Here is a 24,579-nt window from a genome sequence, read left to right on the forward strand (position 1 = left end):
ACTGGACTGGTAGTCAGTCTGGCGGACTGGACTGGTAGTCAGGCTGGTGGACTGGACTGGTAGTCAGGCTGGCGGACTGGACTGGTAGTCAGGCTGGCGGACTGGACTGGTAGTCAAGCTAGCAGTGGGACCTGAGGACAGAAGCAGAGTTTAGGACACAAAGCTACAACCTTGCACGGGCACCTCCATTTTGGAGGAGGTTCCTTTTATATGAGAGGTCCTCCGACCATTGGCCGGGGACTCCTTTGGACGGCGCGCGCGGCCCCTTTAAGAGGGAGGGAGCGCGCACGCGGGCCCAAAGCACAGTGCCCAGGAAGCTGCGCGCGCCGGCAGCAGCAGCAGGAGAGCCGGAAGACGCCGGGCCGGAAGCGCGGCGGTAAGAGGGACAGCGTCTCTGCCTGTCAAGGGGCAGAGACGCCGATACTACACTGACAAAAAGGTACTAGAGGTCCCAGAAGGACCAAGCGAACTGACAGAGAAAGGTACCGAAGCACCTGGCTAGAGAATCAGTCAAGCACTGAAGTCCAGCACAGCCAAAAGGGCGGAGCTGGAATATAAAGGCAGATGGTCACGTGACCGCAAAACATAAGGTGGAAAAAACAAACAGGAGGGTTCTAACACTTTCTCTCTAACACAGGCCCGCGCTGCATGGTGACGTCATCAAGCAGCGCGAGTCTGTGTCAGGGAGAAAACGGCGGGCAGGAAGCAGAGGACAGATCCCTCCGCTCAGCTGCCATTTTCCTCCGGTCAGCAGCGGAGCTGGAGGGATTCCATCGCTCCCTGCCCGCCGCACACTATGAGGGCAATCTGGCCATGGGGGTCCACGAAGCAGGCCAAATTGCCCTCATCAGTCGCACTGCAAGGGCCCCCCCTTCGGGCCCCGATGCAGGTGCACTGGCGGCTATGTTAACCAGTGGGCCGCGTGCGTCCTGCTCAGGGGCCCGCCGAGGACCCGGGCCCACCGGAGAATTCTCCGGTGTCCCGATGCCCCAGTTCGACCCTGCCTACATACGACTATATTGTTTACTTTTAGGAGACAAGAAAATCTATCCTGATCACAGGTTCTCGGCTCTTCAGAGTTTAGGTGGCCAGTGGTTACTATCTTATAAGCATGGGGGTCACACAATTCTTATCAGATGGAAATTGTTGTGGGAAAGAAGAGCTGCCAAATCCTTTGTTATTGTGGATCAAATACAGTTAACTAAAATGGAAAGTTCTACATTCAGCCTGGACCATGGACGTCAATGCAGCAAGCAGGAAGGCACACGGGCAGCGAGGACTTGGCATACAGTAATACATCTGGAATATGGGATCCAGTTTTTGGCTCCACATTTTAAAAAGGATATTCAGAAGTTAGAGTCCGTTCAAAGTCAGCAACTGGATTATTACAAGGGATGGAGGCCTCTCATATTACAAGGGATGGAAGGCCTCCCATATGATGAGAGGATGGAAAAGTTGAGCTTGTTTAGCTTAGAAAAAAGCCACCTCAGAGGGGATCTCATTTACATGTATAAATATATGTGGGGTCAGTACAAAGGTCTAGCACATGACTTATTCCTTCCAGAGACCATACTAAGAACCAGGGGGCACTCATTACAGGTGGAAGAAAGGAGATTCCGGCACCTAAATATGAAAGGGTTCTTGAAGTGGGAAGGTTATGGGAGGTGTTTCATTCATAATAGATGGCAAATTCAGTTCCAGGGTGAGCTAGGTGACCTCGATCATGTGGTGGAAGGTGACCCTAAGACAGTAAGCACTATTAGTGCATTATAACGCTGCTGTGTGGAAACCTTTTGACCTGCAAAAACGCACAGTGCAGCGTTAGAGGCCTAGAGGGCCAACATGTACCCACTGATGGTGCTGCTGAGGCAACAATTTACATCAACCAGGTGGGAGGAACCACGGTGCCGCTGTATCCTGGGCCTGTATATAACGATGAGACTTTGTGCACTGTTTGGCAGTATTCAAGTGACTAAGCCTTTTGTGAGTGAAACTCGGTAACCACCAGCCTGTCGTCAAGTCAGTGTGATGGGACTTCCTGGTCTCTCACATCTACAGTTTGGCCTTATTGCCCTCCTCCCCTGTATTAGTATGGATGAGCTATTTGGGATATTATCCACTTTGCTATCGGCATTATTAATGCGGTATGTTTTATAAATAGACACATCTGATAGCGGTGTAGTTTGTCCGCTTCTTGGCGCTGGCTCTGTTTGGTGTACACAGGGCGGCATTTCTTCCCTTGGCAGTGCATTTTAGATGTTTTTTTATTCACTTGTGAGCAGTGTCAATGGAAGATCTGTCTTATTTCTCTAAGGGCAGGTGCAGACAGGTGTAGTTTCTGTCAAAACATCGGATCGCACTCGGACCAATATTAGTCTATGGGGCCGTGCACATGTCAGATTTTTTTCCTGATTTAAAAATTGCTGCATGTCCGAGTTTGATCCAATATTCAGATTGCACTCGGCCAAGCAAGTCAATCAATCCAGGAAAACATGTGACTGCACTAGGGTGACATCTGAGTGCAGTCCTATTTCCAGAGACTGACACAATGGAGAAGATGGAAACTATTTTTTCTCCATCACCTCCTCATCCGAGAGAATGGGATCACACTATGCTGACACTCTGATCAGAGTTTGATTTGCATAGGTCCGATTCTCTCGGATAACAGAGTACGCGATCGTCTGCACCTAGCCATAGGCAGTGTGCCCATGATGAATTTTTGACGCTGTTTTTTTTTCCCACTGCATCGAAAATGGAATTTTTTACAGTTGCAGCAAAGTGAGTGGGATTTGTAGAAATCTCACGACCACTGTGCTTTTATTTTCTGCTGCGTAAACCGATCTGCGGTTGGTGCGTTTTAAATCTGCAACATGTCAATTTCACGTCAGTCAGTTTTCTGTGCGGATTTTTCCCATAGACTTCTGTTAAATGCAGAAAATCCGCAAGTAAAAGAACACACATGCGTTTTTAGCGTGTTTCAGCAGCGGAAACACATCCAAAACGCATGTAATCCGCACATGACTATCAATAAAGTTTTGTTAAAGCCAAATAACAGGAAGTATCAAAAACAAAGCAGCTTTATTTAAAACATAAAACATGACATACCAACAGGAGACAAGAAACGCAGTGTCAAAAGCACGCTAAAAACGTAAGTCAAAAAAAGCGCTCAAAAACGCAATAAAAAAACATATGTCACCCGATGTACTTAATAAGTGCAGAAAATCTGCAACTTCAAAAACTCATCTCTCCGATGATGAGTATTTGGTGAGGTTTTTTTAAACTTATTATGTAAATTGGGTTATCTGCATCTTTTTCATTGTGTTTTTTATGTGTTTTTGGCCTTATTTTGGCATTACAGGTTTTAGATAAAACTGCTTTATTTTTGATATTTCCTGGTATTTGGCTTTGACAAAACTCTATTGATACCGTCATGTGCGGATAATATGAGTTTTTGTATGTTTTTTACCTGTGGATTTTCCGCATCTAATTCAAGTCTATGGGGATAAATCTGCATATAAAACTCAGCGTAGCCGCAAGAGAAATTGACATGTTGTAGATCTGAAACTTTCACCGCAGGTCAGTTTACGTGGCACAAAAGAAAGAAGCCAAGTGGGCATGAGATCGCTATAAATCCCATCCACTTTGCTGGAAGTGTAAGACGCTGTGTTTTTTGCACAGCAAAAATGCAAAAACTCACCAAAAACTCATTGTGGGATCTTGAAGGGATATTCCCATCTCCAAGATCCTATCCCAATATGCAGTAGGTGTAATAATAATAATAATATTAGCAAATAACTCCAATTAGAAATGTAGTATAGTTCTTCTGATTCACTGTGTCTCTTTCTTCATGTGCAGGTATTGCAGCAGCTTAGGTATCCATGGTTACGACCACTGATATAGTGAGTTAGTTAGCTAGTTGCTAGTGGTTGTAACCATGGATACCTAAGCTGCTGCAATGCCTGCACATGAAGAAAGAGCTAATCAGAAAAACTATACTACATTTCTAATTGGAGGTATTTGCTAATATTATTATTATTACACCTACTTCATATTGGGATAGGATCTTGGAGATGGGAATACCGCTTTAACGTAAGTGAACTAAAAAAATATGCAAGAAGTAGTTAATAAAAAAAAAATTATCTAAAGATAAAGAAATAAAGAAAAATACCAAATTTGGTTTATGTACTACACAATGGTACCAATAGAAACTACGGCTCACCACGCAAAAAGACAAACCCTCGCTCAACTCCATCGACGGAAAAATAAACCATAAAAAACAAACCCCTCCAAAATAATGGTGGGATTATTTTTTTTATCCACATTTTATCCCATTTTTTTTCCTGTTTTCCAGTACATTATAAAGTAAAGTGAATGATGACATCCAAAACTACAACTCGTCCCGCAAAAATGTCTGTCTGCATCGACCGTTTATGGATCTTGGAAGAGTAGGGGTTAAAAAAAAACAAAAGTGCAAAAATGAACACATTTTCCCGATCCTGAAGGGGTTAAGGACATTTTTTCAGGAGCTTATCTGCGGGAATTATTAATCATGCAGCCCTTTTTATCTTTTTGCAAAATTGCCGCAGCTTCATGGAGAAAGAACAACCAAAACGAATGAACAAAATGAAAAATGGCGGGTTAATAACCATGTACTGTAACCCCGTGTGACCGTCTGACACTTTTGTCTCTGTCTTTAGAGTTTTTCATTCATTTCCTCACATAAACAAGAAACACCTCCCTGATAAAATGTATTCTGTAACAAATTGTAAAATAACAAATAAAGTTTTGCGTTAAAAAAAAAAAAAAAAAAAAAAAAAAGCGCTGCGAGTCAGCAGGTTTGAAGACACTGGGAAGGGGGGCGTGAACAATAGGATGAAGAGGAGACCAATCAGAATCGGAAGCGGGATTGATGGACGGCGGAGCCAGCCAATGAGATGACTGAGCGCCTCACAGCCTGAGCGGCGAGCGCTTCCTTCCCTGGTGTGGGGGTGCCGGGCGGATGGGTGCGGGCAGCAGATAGCGGGCGCTGGGGAGAGGAGAGATGCTGCGGGTCAGCTTCTTGGAGCCCAGTCTGGGAGTAAAGTGAAGTGCTGCTCTCGGCTGTTTACGTGGGAGTGGACTGGGCCGGCTTTCTCTCTTTACGGCAAGTTGTGCTCTCTTCTTTAGGCCCTGCGGTGCGGGGCTGCCCATGCTGGACTGGTTGCTGTGCACCTTCCTCCCACCCTGGTGCTGGTCCATACTGCTGCAGGTGCCTTTTGCATGCGACTGCAGGTCTCTGTGGCCATCAATGGTGTTTGCTGCAAGAAATGAAAACTGCTGCTGCAAAGAGCTGAATTGTAAGAAACTTTTGCACAGGAGGAGCAGCCTGTAGTGCAGCCTTGGTTGGCAGCTGTCAGGTTGGGTCGGGCACCAGCAGTACCTGTGCCAGGCTCGCCCTCAGTCTACCACGTGCAGTGCATGGGCACCAGGCTCCATACACCCGGCTTCACCTATGGATCGCTTCAATGGAGCCCCTCAGATCTCTGCTCTCCCTGCCTGGCACCAGTAAGGCCGCCCTCCCAGCGACGAGAGGACCCCCCAATGCATCAGTGTTACCAGCGCCATTGGTTACCGACGACGAAGAAGACCAGGATGAGCGAGAGAGCACTCCCACTAGACAGGAGTTTCTGGAGGAGTATGATGGGGGTGGTGGTGGTAGTGCCGGAGGGCAGCCGTCTAACTCCCTATCCAACCCCTTGTATTGGACTGCAGTGTTTGACTACGAGGCCTCCGCAGAGGATGAGTTGACCCTTCGTCTTGGGGACTTGGTCCAAGTGCTCTCCAAGGACTCGCGCGTTTCCGGTGATGAGGGGTGGTGGACTGGAAAGATCCAGGATCGGGTGGGCATCTTCCCCAGCAATTATGTTACCAGGACGCAGAGCTTCTCCAGCAAGCTACAAGGCAAGCGAGTGGAGGAGCTGCCCTGCTGCCCGGCGTCTGCCCTACAGCGTAAGGATGTTGGTTTTCTTCCCAGTAGGAATGTCATCTGCACCGATGTGTGGTTATATGTGCCAGATATGATCATCTGAACAGGGGCCGATTGGGTCAAGGAGTCCATGTGCCCTTTTTTTCTTATGCACAGGGGCATTTTGCCGTCTGGTATGAAGTTCCGCACCCCGTTATTTAATAGCTTCCCATGATAAAGTGACGGCATATCAGCACGGTGTGCTCACTTTTTATGGTCAGCGGCGTCTGTCTGGTTCCTCCGCTGATCCCCCCCCCCCCCCCCCAAAAAAAAAAAATGTATTCGGAAGCTGCGTTGCTTACATTGTTTTACCCTTCACAGCGGCATCTCTGCCACCCGCCACGCAGGTCACTGACCCGGAGACCCGCTGTGCAGGGTAAGTTTACTATGGAATGTTAATTGCGCAGTCACACATTAGTTTTTTCATGGTCAGTACTCGGACTGCAAAACCTGGCTACTGGTCTCCTGACACAGTGCCTGTGAGACTGACATTTGCATCAGCAGCCCCACGGCTAAGTGAGTATCTGTGGACCAAGTACAGAACATGAAAAACTGATGACTAAGGAAGCTTTCACATTGCGTTTAGTTACACGTTTGTGGGTCCCGTCGGGGCTGCGTCTGGACCCCCAGTAAAACTAGATTCGGATATATCCACCGACGGGGCCATAGACTATAATGGTGTCGGCAAAGCGAACATACGCACTGCTGGGCATCATTTTCAAGCTTGTACACCTACTGGAGACTGATGGTTAGACGTAGTAGTTTGCGTCTGGGTCATCATCTCAAAATGATGCACGAGAGCGCACGTTCGCTTTGCCAGCACCATTTTAGTCTATGGCCCATCGGTGCATATGTCCAAATTCAGTTTTGCCCCAATGAGATCCGTAAATGTGTAACTAAACGCAATGATAAAAGCACCCAAAGGCTATGTTCTCGCACAGCGTTTTTTACTATTTTATTTTTTTTTTGTGTAGCCAAAACCTGCTCTCTTGGCAGTAAAAAAACAAAACAAAAAACATTGCGTTCAAAACGCCTGCTTTTATGCTGCATGTTTTTGGGGTTTTTTTTGCTGATTTTTTTTTTTAGCATGGCTGTGGAGTCGGTAAGCCAAACCTCCGATTCATCAATTTGCCTGACTCCCTCATACATGGCTCATGTTTAAGTGATAAATTTACTGTAGTAAAATGGTAACATCAGGCTTTTCATCACCATTATGTTACAATAATCAAGCTATTTAGATAGAACATAAAATATAGTAATTGGAATACAACTGTAGAGCACAAAAAAACTTGTAAATATACAATACACTATGCAGTAAGTGGGGGAAACAACCATTTTCAACAAAAACATACTGAATAACATTTGTGCAGTCTATTTCTCAGAACAAATTCTATAGCCGCCATCAGATCCTCCTTTATAGATGACCTCAAATCTGATCGAATTATGTTAAGTTTAGAGAAAAGATTCATCTCCACTAAAAGCAGAGATCCTTGATCAGGAAGAGAACAGACACTTTCCCAAATTCTTAGGTAAAAATAATCAGCACATCCGGCATTGTACTAATGAACCCAATTTATTATATATTTTCTGAGTTGGTCCATTTTATACTGACTCCACCAAAATGAACACCTGACTCCACACCCCTCGTTTTTAGGTGCAGATTACATGCGTGCTTTTTCTACATGTTTAATAACGATTGTTTTATTCACCAAAAAAAATAAAAAAGCCATTGCATTTTTGCAGCGTTTTTTCCCTCATTACTTTTTGTGGGTGATAAGACGGTGAGTTAACATACTGCATTTCTTAAAAAACAAACAAAATAAAACAGTGCAGTGTTGCGTGTCCATGAGATTTCTGAGATCTTATAGCTTTTACTGTAAAACTCGTCTTTTAGTTCGCACAAAAAAACGCAGCAAAATAACTCTCTACTTGTAAACACAGCCTAAGGCCTCATTCCGACTTTAGGTTTTTTTTGTTGTTTTTTTCCTCGCATGAAAAAAAACAGACCGCGTTTCGGGAGTGATTTTCACCATTCAATTATTTGTTTTTCACAGAGAAGGTAAAAAAAACAAACAAAAACAAAAAACGTGAAAAACTGCTATCTGAATGAGCCCTAAATGTTCAATAAGTCAGTGCTGCGTTTTTCATTTTCAGCATTTGGTGGTGGTCTGGACCCTCACAGATCATAAAGTGGTGGCATATTACAGCGATATGTCCTCACTTTATAAGATAAGAAACTCAGGGCTAGTAAAGCCTGACCAAGGGCTAATTAATACAACTCTAATGTGGGAAGCATTTTAGTGTCTGTATTTTGGTTCCAGTTCCTGGTTCACCTGCGGATGTAATGACCTGAGCTTAGAGACTTGTAGACATATGTGATGCTGGGAGTTGAGGGTATGAAATCTGTGTTTGGGATGTGACTTGTTTCTTTATGGAAGAAGTCAGACGGCCATATAACTCCGGGCATCAGAACGCAGTGCACGGACTGGCTTGGAATTCTATGTATCTTGTCACACTCTGGTGGGGAGAGCCGCCGGCCAGTCCGTGCATTACGTTTTGATTCACATCCGAGTTATACGGCCGCCTGACTCTTCCCTTTTAAAGAAACGAGTCCCATCCTAAACAATGAACATATCCGTAAAGGAGTTGTTTCCTTTCAAATAGAATTCGTCCCTCGTTGCATTTTTTTTTTATTTTTTAAACAAGCAAATCACGTTGTACTCTCCTTCCCCAGGTCCTCCGGCGGGTCTCCCGGTATGATGTCACATAGGCAGAATGGCAGCCAATCAGTGGCTCTGAGCCTGGTCAATCTGCTCACACTGGAGTTCTCCCGCTCAGAGCCGCTGAGCTCACTGATTGGCTGACATCAGCTGCCAACGTCCCACACAAGGAGCAGCGACGGACACGCTTATCATTAGGTCGTATCTAGTGATGAGCGAGTATGTTCTGTTAACCCCTTCAACGAGCATGCTCGGGCAAACACTGAGTATCTTCTTAGTACTCAAATGTTATGTTTTAGTCACTCAGTGTGCATGATTTGCGACTGTTTGACAGCTTTAGTACATGTGAGGAATGCCTGTTTCTTTGGCATTCCTCACATGTATTAAAGCTGTCAAACAGTTGCAAATCATGCACTCGGGAGTGATTCAAACATAACACCAAGTACGCTGAAGATAATAAGTGTTCCTCCGAGCATGCTCGCTCATCACTAGTCGTATCCTGTGCTCCTTCAAGTTTTTTCCTTCCTTCTTTCAGATCTGACACAGCTTCCAGTCCTTTTTCACACTTGCACATTGGAGTGGGTCAAAAACACTGAAGACTTGCAAATCTTTTTATATTTTTTTCTTGCATTGTTCCACCCCTGGTTTTGGTTTACAATTGCTGATATAAAATGCCAACACCGCCATGTGAAAGTGTCCGCATGGCGCATACATAGTTTTGCTGTAAATTAGTTGACGTTTCTGCAGTATCTGATTTTGCTTATAGAAGTTTTGACCCCTTTAGAGTGAATAGTTGTCATAAAGCATTACATATCGCCTGCAGAAAAAGTTTGTGTTCCTGCAGCTTTCTGTGCAATACAGCTGATCGCCCGGTTTTTAAAGAGTCTGTCACCCCCATAAACTCTTAATTAAACCATTTCTAAAGGTATGTAGGGGACTTGCCCCCTATAAAAATCATACCTGTAGCATAAGGACGGCACTGAACACAATCAGCGGCCCTGCAGCCGTGCACCTCTGCGCTGACCCTGCAGCCAATGTAAGGGTGCTTTATGCTCTTGGCCACTCCAGGGATGCACCAAAGACCCTTCGTTTACAGGCTCCCAAAGGCTATAACCCATCAGGGGTTGTCCAGGCTTTGGATAAAAGTCTGCAGTTGCGATTCCCTAGTGCGAGCGGTCGGTCATATGATTGTGTGTGATTTGCATGCTTGCGGTCAGTCGCCGACTAGACTCATTCGACTTCTCTTAATAGAAATGAGTTGAGAGAAGCTGGTTGAGTTTAGTCCACACCTTACCAAGGTTGAAAATCGCATACATGGGACCGCCGTTTGCATTGGGAAATTGTCACCACATGCACGCTGTCACCATTCAGCAGTCCATAGTGTCTGGGATTGGGACAAAAGTCTGCAGTCAACCATATTAACAGAATATTGAAAATCAAAACGATCTATGAGATCTTTGTAATGTCATAGCACACCACCAGATTCGCTGTAACCTTATGATATGTGCCAACTTCAGTGACCACCCCCCAATTCCTTTTGGAGAAGAAGAGGACGGAGGCCACTTCTGCATTCCTCCTAGAGAAGTGATCCATTCTAGTTTTCATGGTGCTCTGTTGTAGTTCTCTGCACATCGCCTGGCCGGAGGAACAAGTCTATAGAATAAATGTGTAAAGGAGGCACCACTATAGAAGCAGTATTCCCATCTTAGACATTTATGGCATATCCTCAAACTTTCTGACCAACTTTTTAGGAAGCGTCCGTGTGTGTGCTGCTCCCATGGAACTAGAGGGAGAGAGCTGCTTACATGTGTGGCCACCTCTTCATTCCTTCTCTGCTTGAATCTTGTGACTAGTGGCCTTCTCACTAGGGATGAGCAGATCTGTGGAAGTTCTGGTACCCAACCCAAAGTATAGTCCAAAGTTCTCTTCCAGGAGACGTCCCTGTTTGGAGTTTACCACCGTACACTAAGTGTCCAGTACGAACCCCAAACTTTAAGTTCGGGTTTGCTCATCTCTACTTCTCACCAGTCTGGTCAGGTGGACCTCCATTCTCCCACAGGTGGGACATTTTTCTGCATATTCAGAGGATGCCAGAATGTCTACATTGAGAATACCCCTTTTGAAAAGTTTGTCGGGGATCTAGCAAGTGATCAGTAACATACGACAGCACTTAAAATAAGTCAGAAAAAACCCTCTTTAACTAAATTTGGATATATGAAAAGGAACTGGGAAGTGCTTGCATTTTGTGATGGTCCATCACGATTCTTCTCCTTTTATGAGATGTATAACGTCACTTCTGTTGCTTAATAAGCAATTAATCACGGGTATAGAAAAACGTTCAATGCTCAGAGTCCGTAGTATCTGATCTGTTCTCTGTTAATATCTGTCTGGAGCTGAGAACTGCAGATCGGTTATGGTAACGGACCCCTATTGATCTGTTATTGATGACCTGTCATAAGGATCGGTCATCAATATAAAAGTAGCACTCCTTTTAGATTAAAAAAAGATGTCTAATTGTTCTAGGGTGTGAAATCGTGCAGTGAAAGGTGACCCTTAGCCTGTAAGCAAGTGCTTTATCAGTATCACTGTAAGCAAGAGTTCTATCTTACCCATAGTGCAACAGAACGACCACCACAGTCGCCCCGATGCACGTTTCAGACTGATGCTTTGTCAAGGAGAGTGTATTGAGGAAAAAAAGTTGTGTAAATTTTGTAAAATCTCATACTTGCCTTTTAACTGTGGGTTTTACCTGCAAATAGTCTGAAGACCTTTCCTTGCTGAAGTTTCTGTCCAATTCAGTCCTCTGGGGTTTTCAGAAATCCACATATGCGCATGATACAGATGGTCAATCCTGGACATTTTATTTTTTCCCCTTGTTTATATAACGCCAGCATATTCCACAGCACTGTACAAACATAATCAGTCCAATTTTTATTGGCTAATAACATTGTACCATTACTGCTAATTATGAGAACCTGGAGACAAAGATCCCCCACGGTGTTTGCAGTTTCTGTATGGCCTGATACAAGTGAATAGAGGGTGTTGTGGTGACCTGGAACCAGAGAATTGGGCTTCTTCTTGATTTATTGTGCTGGCACTACGTATTCCTCCAGCACTTCTGACCCCATTAGGTTTATCCATGCAAATAAGAAGCGCACCAAAATACTAAGCCAATTAAAAAAAAGTCCTAAATACCGGTTAAGAAAATGCAGCAATCTACAATGCAATACATGACAGTAAGACTATGTGCACATTGACTGTTTCTAATGAATTTTTCTGCAGAGTGTTGGCAGGGGAAAAAAACGCAGCGTACAATACAATTTTTCACTGCATTATTATTTTTTTTAACATTCATTTGAATGAATTGACATGTTGCAGATGATAAAAATACATTTAAAAAAGATGACACGATGGTTAAAATTCACACAGAATAAAATAAAGCATGAGATTTCAGACATTTCATTCATTTTATTGGTACCGTAAATGTCAATGTTTTACCATTGGGATAACGACGCTGCAAAAACACTAGGTGTGAACAAGCTCCAAAGCCTCATTCTCTTATGTGTAAAATATATATAATTTTTTTTTTTCTATAGGAAATGAAAACATTATTTTTTCATCAGTGCACTGGATCAAATATTCATCCATTTTTAGTTTTTGTTTTTTTGCCATCAGTGTTGCATCCTATTAGTGTAGGGTTACATGACCGTATCTTCAATCTAACGGCTGTCCATGAAAGAAAACCAACAGCACTTAGACTAATATTATTCAACAGGGCAGTGCAGACTGTCACACACACCCCAAAAACCCCCAGACATGTGCACAGTCTCAGAAACTTGTCCTGTCCATGAAAAACACAGGTATAATACGTTCTTGAAAAATGTGTGTCTGAATGAGCCCTAAAGCTGAGTCAGTTCAGTAATTAGAGATGAGACTGAGAATTACATGATTACCACGTGGGTATAGATGCTCATGATCCAGTGTCCAACGAGGGGAGAAATGGTTGCACCAATAACAAGGCAGAAGTTATAGTGCTAATTTGCTGATATCATTGGCGAGTCAATAATCCCACATCTTTCTATATGTTTGCATGTCTGTCTTTCTTGACGATGTCCTTTGGGCCTGGCCACATTCAAGGAGAACCCCCCCCCCAATAAAAATAAAAAAATATATCTCTTTCGATAGAACAATTGTCCCTTCTGTTGCAGCTGAGACTTCTGACATCAGCATTGCAGTTCCGGACCCTCCATATGCCGGGTATTCAGTCCAAGTCCATATAAAATCCCCCCAACAGCATTTTATAATAAATAAATGCACAACAAGCCCCAGCAATGCTCCTGTGTGTTTCGGTGGAATGTTTTTCTGCGTCAGGATCATGATTTTAGAGGCTATTAATCTCGAACATGGTGACACACAATGAATACACGCCCTCTGATGATTTTTTTTTTTTTTACTCTATTTGGCCTCCTATTGTATATGGCCTCCACACCTTGTGGCTGGATCAGGAGGAAACCTCCTCCCTTTTCATGGTATGGGGACCCGGCTTTGTTCAGCGTGTGCATTGTTTCCTGTTCATACTGAGCTTGTGACCTTACTGAGTGCATAGATTGCAGAGGAATCCCTCATTACTGAGCACCTTCACTATATGGACAAACCTACAGAAGCTTTTATGACATCCAAGTCTAAATCCGTAGACCTTTTGAAGGGGTTGTTTGGTAAAATGATATTGTTAGTCTGATCTTAGAAGATATTTGCAGATATAACAGCTTCTGCTCTTTTGGAAAGGTTTTCTTCAACATTTTGGAGGGGTCTGACCTAATAAATGCTTCCTGGATGAATATGCAAAAATTCTCTAAGGCACTGACATTGGATAAGAGGACAGGGCTAGTAATGTACATTTTAGTTCAGTCCAAAGCTGTTAGATGGGGCTGAAGTCAGGGCTCTGTGCAGCCAGTCGTGTTTTCTAACACCAAACTTGCCCAACTTATTGACCTTGCTTTGTGCACTAGGGTGCAATCCTGCTGGAAGCACTAAGCATAAAATTGTCCAAAATATCTTGCTATACTGAAGTATTGAGATTTCCCTTTACTGGAATTAAGGGCCTAGGCCGACCCCTGAAAAAAAAAAAAAAAACAGCCTGAGGCTGTGTGCCCACGTAGCATTTTTCAAGCGTATATGCTGCGGAATTTCCGCAGCGTAAACGCTTGAAAAAGGCATGTATATCCGCACCCCATGGTCCCCAATGGGATTCCGCAAGTTCTATGCACATGCTGCGGATTTTTCCGCAGCGTTTATGCCGCGTTCAAAAATCCGCAGCATGTCATTTAATTTTGCATTTCTGCAAGCGGAATTGCCTTTGTCCAATGCATAAAAAACGCAAGGCAATTCCGCATGTGGAAAACGCGTGATAAATGCGCGATAAACGCGTGCGGAATTCCGCATGCGTTTTTCCGGGAGAGGACTTGCATTTATGCAGCAGAAATTTTCTGCTGCATAAATGCAACGTGGACACATAGCCTGATAGCATTATCCCTTCTTTACCAAACTTCACAGCAGGCACAATGCAGTTGGGTGAGTAATGTACTCCCTGCATTCACCAAACTTCAGACTTTTCCTCCAGAAACCAGTTTTATACCACTTCATCCGATTCATGGCATTGTGCTTGGTGATGTAAGTCTGGCATACAGCTGGTTATCTGTGGAAGCGCATGCCATGGCGCTCCCAGGGCATAGCATTTGTTGATGCCAGAGAAGATTTGGCCTCTGCAGTTTCTAGAGGCTTTAATGACGTTTTATGCGCATCATTTCTTGGTGACCCCTCACTGTAACTTCGTTGACTGCTAATCGTGGCTGAATTGCTACAATTCCTGAACACTTCCATTTTTAAGTAATACCACTCACAGGTGACGGCAGAACATTTCGGGGGAGGGGGAGGAATGTTACAAACAGACTTGTTGTAATGGTGTCCTGCTTCAACCCTGATGTACAGACTGGTTGTGGACTAGGCCTATACCTGATTTGAGGTTCAGAGACCCACAGACCGTAATGCACGGATGGTAAATTCAATGGTTATCTTCTAAGTCCACCATCAATCTGAAATTTTGTGTGCCCCCAAGCCTGCCTGTCACATGCAGTAAAAGTGAGCACGCTGAATATTTTGCTTCCCTGATGAACTGAATGATGCTCCTAACACTCATGCTGAACAGCTGCATAGTGTGCCAATATAACAGTTTTTAACACTGCCCTGTTTTGCACATATCGCTACCCCTAAGGATGGACCTTTACCCTTTATTTGCCTTTGGAACGGTCCTTTGAGGGATGATGTATTGGAAGGAGATGGGGGCTCCTTTTATTACAGTGCAGAGCTCATACGAAAAATCAGGGCTATGCCTATGTACTGATAACTATAAGTAGCTATAGAGTATATAGAGGGGGCAGAGAGGAGAGATGTACTGCAGAATGGTGCTCTGTATACAAGGGGCTGAGGTTAGTTGACCTGTGTTTGTTGCCGCCTGCTGAGGGACTGGTGATTTAAAACTGCAAATACTGCTCTGTTGATCCATATGGCAGAAGAATATCTTTTGTCATATGCATCAATAGAACAGCACATGCTATTTCACAAAACATGTCAGCGGCAGGCAACAAACACTGCTCTACACTGCTGTTGTGGAGGATTGCAAGAGAGTGAGCTCTGCTATAACTAGCTAAGGATGTTGAGGCTGCGTGCCCACTATGCGTTTTTCAAGCATATTTGCCGCGGAATTTCCGCAGCGAAAACGCTTAAACACTTCGTAATATGTGCCCCATGGTCCCCAATGATAATCCGCATTTGCTGTGCACATGCTGCGGAAATTTCCGCTGCGGATTATCATTGCAGAAAAATACGCAGCATGTCCATTAATTTTGCGGACACGCAGCGTAATTGCCGCCTTTGACTTGCATTAAACGCATATTATCCGTGTCAACACATTTGCACACATGGATATTATGCGATTCAATGTGCGGATGGTACCCGGGTCTGGAGAAGAGGAGACTCTCCTCCAGACCCGGGTGCCATAGAAACTGTGAAAAAAAGAATTTAAAATAAAAAATAAAGATCATACGCGCCTTCCAATGTCCCCCGGCCTCCTCACTCCTCAGCGATGCGTCCGGTCTGTTGTATGGGTCGCGGAGGTGTGAAAGGACCTGCGGTGACGTCATTGAGTCATGTGACAGGTCACGCGCCCGCCGACAGTCACATGACCCAATGACGTCACCGCAGGTCCTTTCACACCATCGCAACGCATACAAGACCGGACGGAGCGGAGAAAATACCGGGGGACATAGGATGGTAAGTATAAACTTTTTATTTTTTTTTACCATTCTTATTCATTTATTTATTTTTTTTTTTTAACTATTACTTGGTCACACTATATAAATCCATGCCGGTTGCATGGATTTATATAGTGACCAAGTTGTCAAGCGCTTTCCAAGTGATGCTCTTGATAACCCGCATGCGGAAATGCATGTGAAGAACACTTGACAAACGCTTCTACCTGGCAGGAAAAACGCATGTAAAATCCGCATGCGTTTTTCCTGCCAGGAAGAAGCGGAAAAAATATGCAGCATTTCTGCATCGTGGGCACATAGCCTAAATCACATTGCTGCTATACGGAGGTAGATGGCAGAAGATAAAATTGGCCAACCTGGGTATTCTACAGGAGCAGAGGTTGTTGGCTCCTGACACTCCCAGAACAAGCGGTAGGAAACCACACCCCAGCCCCTCTGACAACCTTCTAATACAGGTGTCATGGTGCTGGTGAGCTGTTTTCGTTTTGTGTAACCTGTTGTTGAGTGATGCCTTATCACAAGGGTGTGGACACTGCGTGATATGTCCTATCATGTACAGCTCCGGAGGAGTCTCTTATTTGTGCCATTCATATTTTTACTTTTTTTTTTTTTTTTACAATATTGACATTAAAATCATTAATGGAAAAAAAATCTAGACTTGAATATTTTTTAATATTTTTTTTATTTATTTTTTAGACGTAGCTTTGTTTGTGATAATCACTGAAAATTGCATAGAATTCCTGTGTCTGTCCCTGACATGCCACTAACATCTGCTCCAATTTTCTGGACTGGAAAACTAAAACTGCGTTCAGTGAATATCATCAATCATCTACGCTGTCAGAATAAATACTAACAATGCTGCGCCAGCACATTGCATTCACTACAAATGGGCAACAAAAGAGAAATCGTGCCAGATGTTCGCTTGCTGCTGAAATGCATTTTGCATCTCTGATCGCGTATTACTTGATATTTTACTATTTTGGAATCACAGCTATTGCCTCCAGTGTGGTGCCGTGCTCACCCAGGCGCCTCCCAGTGTGGTGCCGTGCTCACCCAGGCGCCTCCATGTCAATTTACGTTCTTTAAAAAAATTACTGCACGAGGAGGAGCAAACTATAGTCAGGTTTATAATAGAAATGATAAAATGGTGAAAATTAAGTTTAGATGTAACCAACATTTTTGGATTCCACTCCTTCCCTCACCTTCATTTATTCATATTTATTTAAATTCTACCTTCTATAGCCTCTGTACTGACATTGTTTATTGCTGCCTGCTGAGCTAGTTAACTGAGAATCCATCAGCAAGCTCACTTAGCTTGAATAACGGAAGAGTTTGCAACTAGTGATGAGCAGAGCGTGTTCTGTTAACCTTTTCGGCGAGCATGCTCGAGTGCTCGCAGAGTATTTGCAGTGTGCTCGAATGTTATGTTTGAGTCACTCGTGTGCATGATTTGCGACTGTTTGACAGCTTTAATACATGTGATGAATGCCTAACAAGCAAGCATTCCTCACATTTATTAAAGCTGTCAAACAGTCGCAAATCATGCACACACAGTGACTCAAATATAACATTCGAGCACCACGCTGAAGATACTCTGAAAACACCCGAGCATGCTCATAAATCTCGAGTAACGAGCATGCTGGCTCATCACTATTTGTAACTCGTGGGTTTTTTTTTTTGTTTTGTTTTTTTTTCTTTGTTTTATTTTTTCTCTCCTCCTTGATTTTCTCTGTTTTATGGCTACAGACCACATCAAAGTTGAATGAGTAGTGAGATAAAGAGCCTGTTACAACCAAGTGGTACAAAGTTTTTCATGCAACCCAAGTGCAAAAAAATGATTTCAAGTCCCAGATGCATGCATTTATGTAAAAAAAAAAAAAAAAAAAAAAAAAGTAGTTGTCCCTCCTTTAAGCGTTCACCGCCTGCATAAATGCTGATGCAGAATGACTGCAGCTTCACCCCTTCCCTTCCAACAACCATGTCTCCTTTTCCCTGATCGTCAGCCACTTTTTGGACAAATGAATGTTTTATTATGTGTGTGTGTGTGTGTGTGTGTGTGTGTGTGTGTGTTTTTTGAGGTTTATCTCCTGATGTTGGCTTTTTTTCCCCCCTATTTTATACAGTGCAAGAGATTGACTTTAATGAGTTGTTACTCGAAGAAATTATTGGGATTGGCGGCTTTGGGAAAGTTTACCGTGCCATCTGGGGAGAAGAGGAAGTGGCGGTTAAAGCTGCGCGCCACGACCCTGATGAAGATATCAGCCAAACTATTGAGAATGTCCGGCAGGAGGCCAAACTGTTCGCGATGCTCAATCACCCAAACATCATTGCCTTGAGGGGTGTTTGCTTGAAGGAACCCAATCTGTGTTTGATCATGGAGTTTGCCCGAGGTGGATCCTTGAATAGGGTGCTTTCTGGGAAGAAGATTCCTCCAGATATACTTGTAAACTGGGCGGTACAGATTGCCAGAGGGATGAACTACTTGCATGACGAAGCCATTGTCCCTGTTATCCACCGTGACCTGAAGTCCAGCAACGGTAAGTAGGATACAGGCTGCATGCACTGCCATTGGATTGGATGGATTGTTAGAGGGAACCTGTTGGGCAATTCATGCCACCCAAGCTGTTGGCCCGTCTGCATGATTGCAGCCCGGTCTACTAATCTCTGAAACGCGTCGGTGTTTCAGAGAAGGTATACTTGAAGCAGCCGGCTGGAACTATTGGCAAAGACCACACTAATCCAGCGCCGCTCCCACCCTTATGTATGTTAGGTTACATTCCCACGACGAGCTTTTGATGCGTTTTTAAACACCGCATATTTTTTCTGCATTAAAAAACGCAATATCTTACAGTTCTAGCAAAGTTTATAGGATTTAACAGCGGTGCCGGCGCTAGCATTTCTGGGGCTCACGTGAGGTTATGTTATGTCATGTGAGCCCTGCGCCCAATTAGCGCTGGCGTCACTGTCTTCGCCTTTTGGATGTATAAGTAATCAAGAGGTGGTGAGCGGCCAGCTGCAGCTCTCGCTTGCTGTTGATTACTTATAAGTCCAAAGGCGGAGAGAGTGACGCCAGCGCTAATTGGGCGCAGGGATCACGTGACATAATGACAACGCGAGAGCCGACACTGCTGGAACGGCGCCGGTATGGGAGGTGAGTATAGATGTCTTATTTTAATGGTGGGCAAGCAGTCAGATTGAGAAGGTGTTGTCCTAGTGTAGTGGACAACCCATTTTAAAGTGTTTTTTTTTCTTCCCTGAAACGCAGTCATGCAGTCAGGCTTCAGTTTGTGTTGCCCGTGGTTTGAGCAGCATGAATCACTTGTCAGGTTCCTTCCTTTTTTTTAATTTTAGAAAAATCATTGATGAAACACCTGATGGAAACTCTGATCCAAAATGCTGAAGAACAATGGTTCGTCTTTTTATGTAAAAATCATCATGGTCGGCTGAACGAGGCCATTTGTCATGGCCCAGCCATTAACGTGCACGCTGACACGGTGTTCATCCACATTTCGCCCCGTTTCCAGCTTGTGGCACTGCGCCTGTACAAATAAATGAAAGGTTAAATCTGTTTTTTTTGGGTAATTAATCCATTCTAATTAGTTTTCCATTTCAACAATTTTGATACAACTCTTTACAGATGTTCTCCTTGGTGGGGTTTGAACCCACACCCTGAACTTTGTGTGTTACATCCACCATCCAGGGACCTCAGATTTACAAATAAAAGTCTCTACGGCAGTAATGGTGTTTGCATATATCTAAGCGTCCTCAGAGTGCTGTTTGCTTGTGCGATTGTGCTCTAGTGGATCATGAACAGTTCTGACCTTGCAGGAGATATCCCTGAGATTTGTACTTTACAGGAAGTGTTGGATGGCCGAGGTTTAGGCCGAATTCAGACTTCCTTGAAACATTGTCAGTGTGTCCTGAACGGCCGCAGGTCTCATGACCCCAACGAGACACCCTCATATAAGCCTGTGACTGTTGAATTTCGGTCAGGAGACCAGGGATGCATCACTTATTAGGCTGTGTTGTATTCAATACAATCAGTGTTTTATCAGCAGGAGATTATCACTGCAGGACTAGGTGTTGCAAGCCAGTACAGCTTATCTGTGTAACCCTGCCCCCAAGCTGCTAATCAGGAGTGTGGGCGGGGTTATACAGGGCTCAGCATTTTAGCACTGCTACATCTACAGCAGAGAAAACAGGAATTCTATCAAAACTGCACCAAGAAGCCCAGTAAGTGATGCATCGCTGGAATCAGCGTCTCTGCCCCTACATGATGCTGCTCTCAGATTACATGGTAAAAACGTGCCAATAAAATGCAAACTAAAACAATTCCACATATATGGAGGGGACTTAACCCCTGTAAAAAACATAGTTTTTAGTGGTCATAAATATATGTATATATTTTATTTACAAATGAGGAGGCTTCTGTGCACCCTTGGCGAGGCTAAGAGCTTAGTGCACCGTTGCGCATACTCTGCATACTGAGCTCTGTCATTTCTTGGACACCGTTGGATCAGCAGTTCTGCACGGACACTGCAGCCGCGCTCACATAGATAGTATCATTGCCGGCTCCTGTCTGTAGTACAGTGCAGAGCGGCTGCTGCAGACAGGAGCCGACAATGACACTGAGCGCAGCTGCACTGAATCTAGGGAGTCTTTCAGTTTCCTTCAAGCTTTTTGGTGATTTTAATAACCAGAATCATGCACTTTGCTTTATTAGTGCTGTCCTGCTGTAAAGTCAGTGCGGTCCTGCAGTATTATTAGGAAAACTTTTTTTTTTTTTTTGCATTGGCCATAGCTCTGAAAGCCATAACGTTAGTAAGTGTCTTTTGAAGAGGTTGTACACTACTTTTATATTATCCCCCTGGGGCCCCTAGGACTTTTTGTAAATACCTTACCTTGCAGATAGCGCCACTTACAGGCAGTATCACTGGCCGCTCACAGGCATCACGTGACCGCCGGCTCTGACGTCACGACAAGTGCTGGCAGCAGCCGGGGGTCTTTGTCTTCTGCGTTCCAGGTGGATGCCAGGCTGTGGGCAGGGTTATCCCTCCACGTCACACCCGGCTTCCACCGCGCCCTCTGCCTCTCCCCATTCATTGGGAAAGCGCGCGGTGGATGCAGGGTGTGACGCAGGGACCCCAGCTCTGAGTCACGCCTCGCTTCTCCTGATGTCAGCACGGGGTCACGTGATGCCTGTGAGCGGCCAGTGATAGCGCCACTCACAGGCATTATCTGCAACACCAAGGTATTTACAAAAAGTCTTAGGGGTCCCGGGGGAGATACATTAAGGGGGGGGGGGGTTAATATAAAGTGCTGGACAACCTCTTTAATTCCAGCCTGTGTGGCATTTGTGGATTTCATGTTATATGTGAATATACACAGTAGGTCAATCTGAAATTGAAAGATTTAACAATTTCCTCCCCAACATTTATAAGGAAAAATGATTAATGTTCCTCGGCCCAGGAAATCTTTCCCCACCAGCTCATTCATATCCACTCTGTTAACAGTGATTGATTGTTTTTGCTCTTTTTTGCGTGTGTGAAGTTTTGATATATTTGAGCTTTTCAACATTCATATTACCTATCAGTATGTCTCTTGGGAGTGTGGGATGAATCCAAAGGAAACCCACGCGAACATGGGAAGAACATAAAAACTGCTTGCAGATGTTGTCCTTGGTGGGCTTTGAGCGCAGGACCCCAGTGCTGAAAAGCTGCAGTGCCACAAGCGCAGATCCTGAACCTGCAGCGTCCCTTTCTGGTGCACACTGTACTGTACAGCTGTCACTCTGCTCTGACTGCTGGGATTGGAGGTAACTCTGATCATGGCTGTTTAGCTCATTTGTGGACTTTCTGAATTACTTTCTTGTTTTAAATGCCTAATTTTGTAGAATTTTCTTTTGTAAGTTTCAGAACTCAATCATTTGGTGTGTTAACCTTTGGACTGCAGGCAATATTAACCTGTTGAGGTTGTGGTAGAACAGTAAGGTGTACATCTAACCGTATAAAATCACTACTGTGCTGCACAAAATCATTTAAGAAATCTAATGTGAAGTGTTTTGTTATGTTGAAGAGGTTGTCCGCTACTGTGAATCAGTTAGTGGTTTCGCCATAAATATTATAAGGGAATCTGTCAGCAATTTTTTTTGCTACCTCATCTGATGGCAGCATGATGTAGGCAAAGAGAATCTGAATCCAAGATGTATGACAGTTTACTGGGTTCAGCAATTGTGAAACAGAGTTCTTAGATTTACTGTAGGATCCAAGGGGTAACGTTGCTCCTTGTGGAGAGTGACATGCCAGGCCTGGCATACCAATGTGAGGAGACTTTTAAAGGAAACCTGTCAGCAGGAATATCCATGTTAAACTAAAGGTATGGGCAGTATGGTGCGGTCATACTGATTTTAATACATACCTTAAGTGTAAAAATCTACAGCCGGGTTTTCATTAAATCATAATGATAAATTTCGGGGTGGGACTGTGGGTAGGGTCTTCGGCTCAGAGGGCTCAGCCACGGCCCCTCCGTTGCTTCTGTTGCATTCATTTAAATTTTGGGCTGGCGCCTTCTTAGCTGTGGGCGTCGCTCTGCTGACAGATTCCCTTTTTAAAGGGTTGTATCTTTTTATACAAAGTTTAAAAAGTTTGTTAGGTGGATCCTGGATTTCGTTAGTAATGTAGTTTCCATCTCCTGGGCAGACCAATGTGGCAGCCTGGCATCAAGGATTGTGTTCGCTCTTGGCTGAGTCTCTTTTGCTCTCCATTAAGCACAAGTGACAGATTGACAGCTTTATAATTAAGTTCAGTTTAAGGTGGCCAACAATGGGTCATTAAAAAAACAAACAAACAAAAACCTTAAATATCTAAATCTTTTCGGTTATGGCCTGACCACATTATTACAGAAAGGTTAGGAGACCCAGGAGGGGAATACCCTGATAAAGCAAATGCTCCCACATAAATTCATGTCTGAATCTAGCAAAAACTGCAGAACCTAAGGCATTTTTTATAGCTCCAAGAATATATATATCAGCAATAAACCACTCTAATACATCAGAGAACGTGACAAATTTAAATGGAAAACTAAAATAATGCCAAGGAACTGAACTAGAACCTAGAAATAGCCTTAGTCGTCTAACCCATGGGTCATACCTGGGATCTGGTTGCAGACAGATCAGTGCTTTGTAAAAGGTGGTGGTGACCTGATTGGTCCCCATTGCAATTCTAGCATTTACGGTATGTACCCGGGCCCCTTTCTTAATGGGAACCTGTCACCAGTTTTGTCCCATATGAGATACGGCCACCACCTTTCAGCCTCCATATACAGCATTCTAATATGCTGTATATAAGCCCCCGATCCGACCTGCTACAAAAGAAAAACTCCTTTTATTATAGTCACCTGCAGGGCGGACCGGTCCGATGAGTGTCACTGGTCTGGTGCCTCCCTTTTTCTTTCGATGCTGTCCTCGTTCTGTGCTTCTTGTGGATGACGCGTCCTATGTCATCCACAGTCTCCCCGGCATTGCACTCTTGCTCAGGCATACTTCTCTGCTCGGAGGGCGCAGAGTAAAGTACTGCAGTGCACATGTACCGGGAAAGGTCAAAGAGTCCTGGTGCATGCGCACTACAGTACTTTGCTCTGCCCTGGTCTGGGCCGAGAAGTACGCCTGCGCAGGAGCGCGATGCCGGGGACACTGTGAGGATGACGTAGGATGCGTCATCCACACGAAGCAAGAAGGAGGACGGCATCTAAAGAAGAAGGGAGGCGCCGGACCAAGACCAGCGACACTCATCAGACCGGACCGCCCTGCAGGTGACTATAATAAAATGTGTTTTTCTTTTGTTGCAGGCCGGTTCGGGGGCATATTCAGCATTATACAACCCCTGGCAAAAATTATGGAATCACCGGGCTCGGAGGATGTTCATTCAGTTGTTTAATGTTGAAAAAAAGCAGATCACAGACATGGTACAAAACTAAAGTCATTTCAAATGGCAACTTTAGGGCTTTAAGATACACTAAAAGAAATCAAGATTAAAAATGTGTTACTCAGTAAGGGTAATTTTTTTCAGACCAAGCAGAGGGAAAAAATTATCGAATCACTTAATTCTGCGGAAAAAATTATGGAATCATGAAAAACAAACACACAAAAGAACACTCCAATACATCACTAGTATTTTGTTGCGCAATCTCTGGCTTTAATAACAACTTGCAGTCTCTGAGGCATGGACTTAATGAGTGACAAACAGTATTCTTCATCAATCTGGCTCCAACTTTCTATGATTGCTGTTGCCAGATCAGCTTTGCAGGTTGGAGCCTTGTCATGGACCATTTTCGTCAACTTCCACCAAAGATTTTCAATTGGATTGAGATCCGGACTATTTGCAGGCCATGACATTGACTTTGTGTCTTCTTTCAAGGAATGTTTTCACAGTTTTTGCTCTATGGCAGGATACATTATCATCTTGAAAAATGTCATCATCCCCAAACATCCTTTCAATTGATGGGATAAGAAAACTGTCCAAAATGTCAA

The 24,579-nt window shown here is 44.1% G+C and overlaps 1 protein-coding gene across 1 annotated transcript in view; it reads left to right on the forward strand.

The window, feature by feature from the left end:
• Positions 1 to 4,847: 4,847 nt before the first annotated feature.
• The window catches only part of MAP3K9 (mitogen-activated protein kinase kinase kinase 9), a 62,819-nt gene continuing 43,087 nt past the window's right edge, over positions 4,848 to 24,579 (forward strand). The window contains exons 1-2 of the mRNA XM_073638896.1: positions 4,848 to 5,988; positions 18,176 to 18,589. Coding sequence (XP_073494997.1) covers positions 5,505 to 5,988; positions 18,176 to 18,589 — 898 coding nt within the window. The 5' untranslated portion in view covers positions 4,848 to 5,504. The remainder of the gene's footprint in view (positions 5,989 to 18,175; positions 18,590 to 24,579) is intronic.

The sequence above is a fragment of the Phyllobates terribilis genome, unplaced genomic scaffold (genome assembly GCF_046119375.1).
Source record: "Phyllobates terribilis strain yellow unplaced genomic scaffold, ASM4611937v1 Scaffold_7__3_contigs__length_470593459, whole genome shotgun sequence".
NCBI lineage: Eukaryota > Metazoa > Chordata > Amphibia > Anura > Dendrobatidae > Phyllobates > Phyllobates terribilis.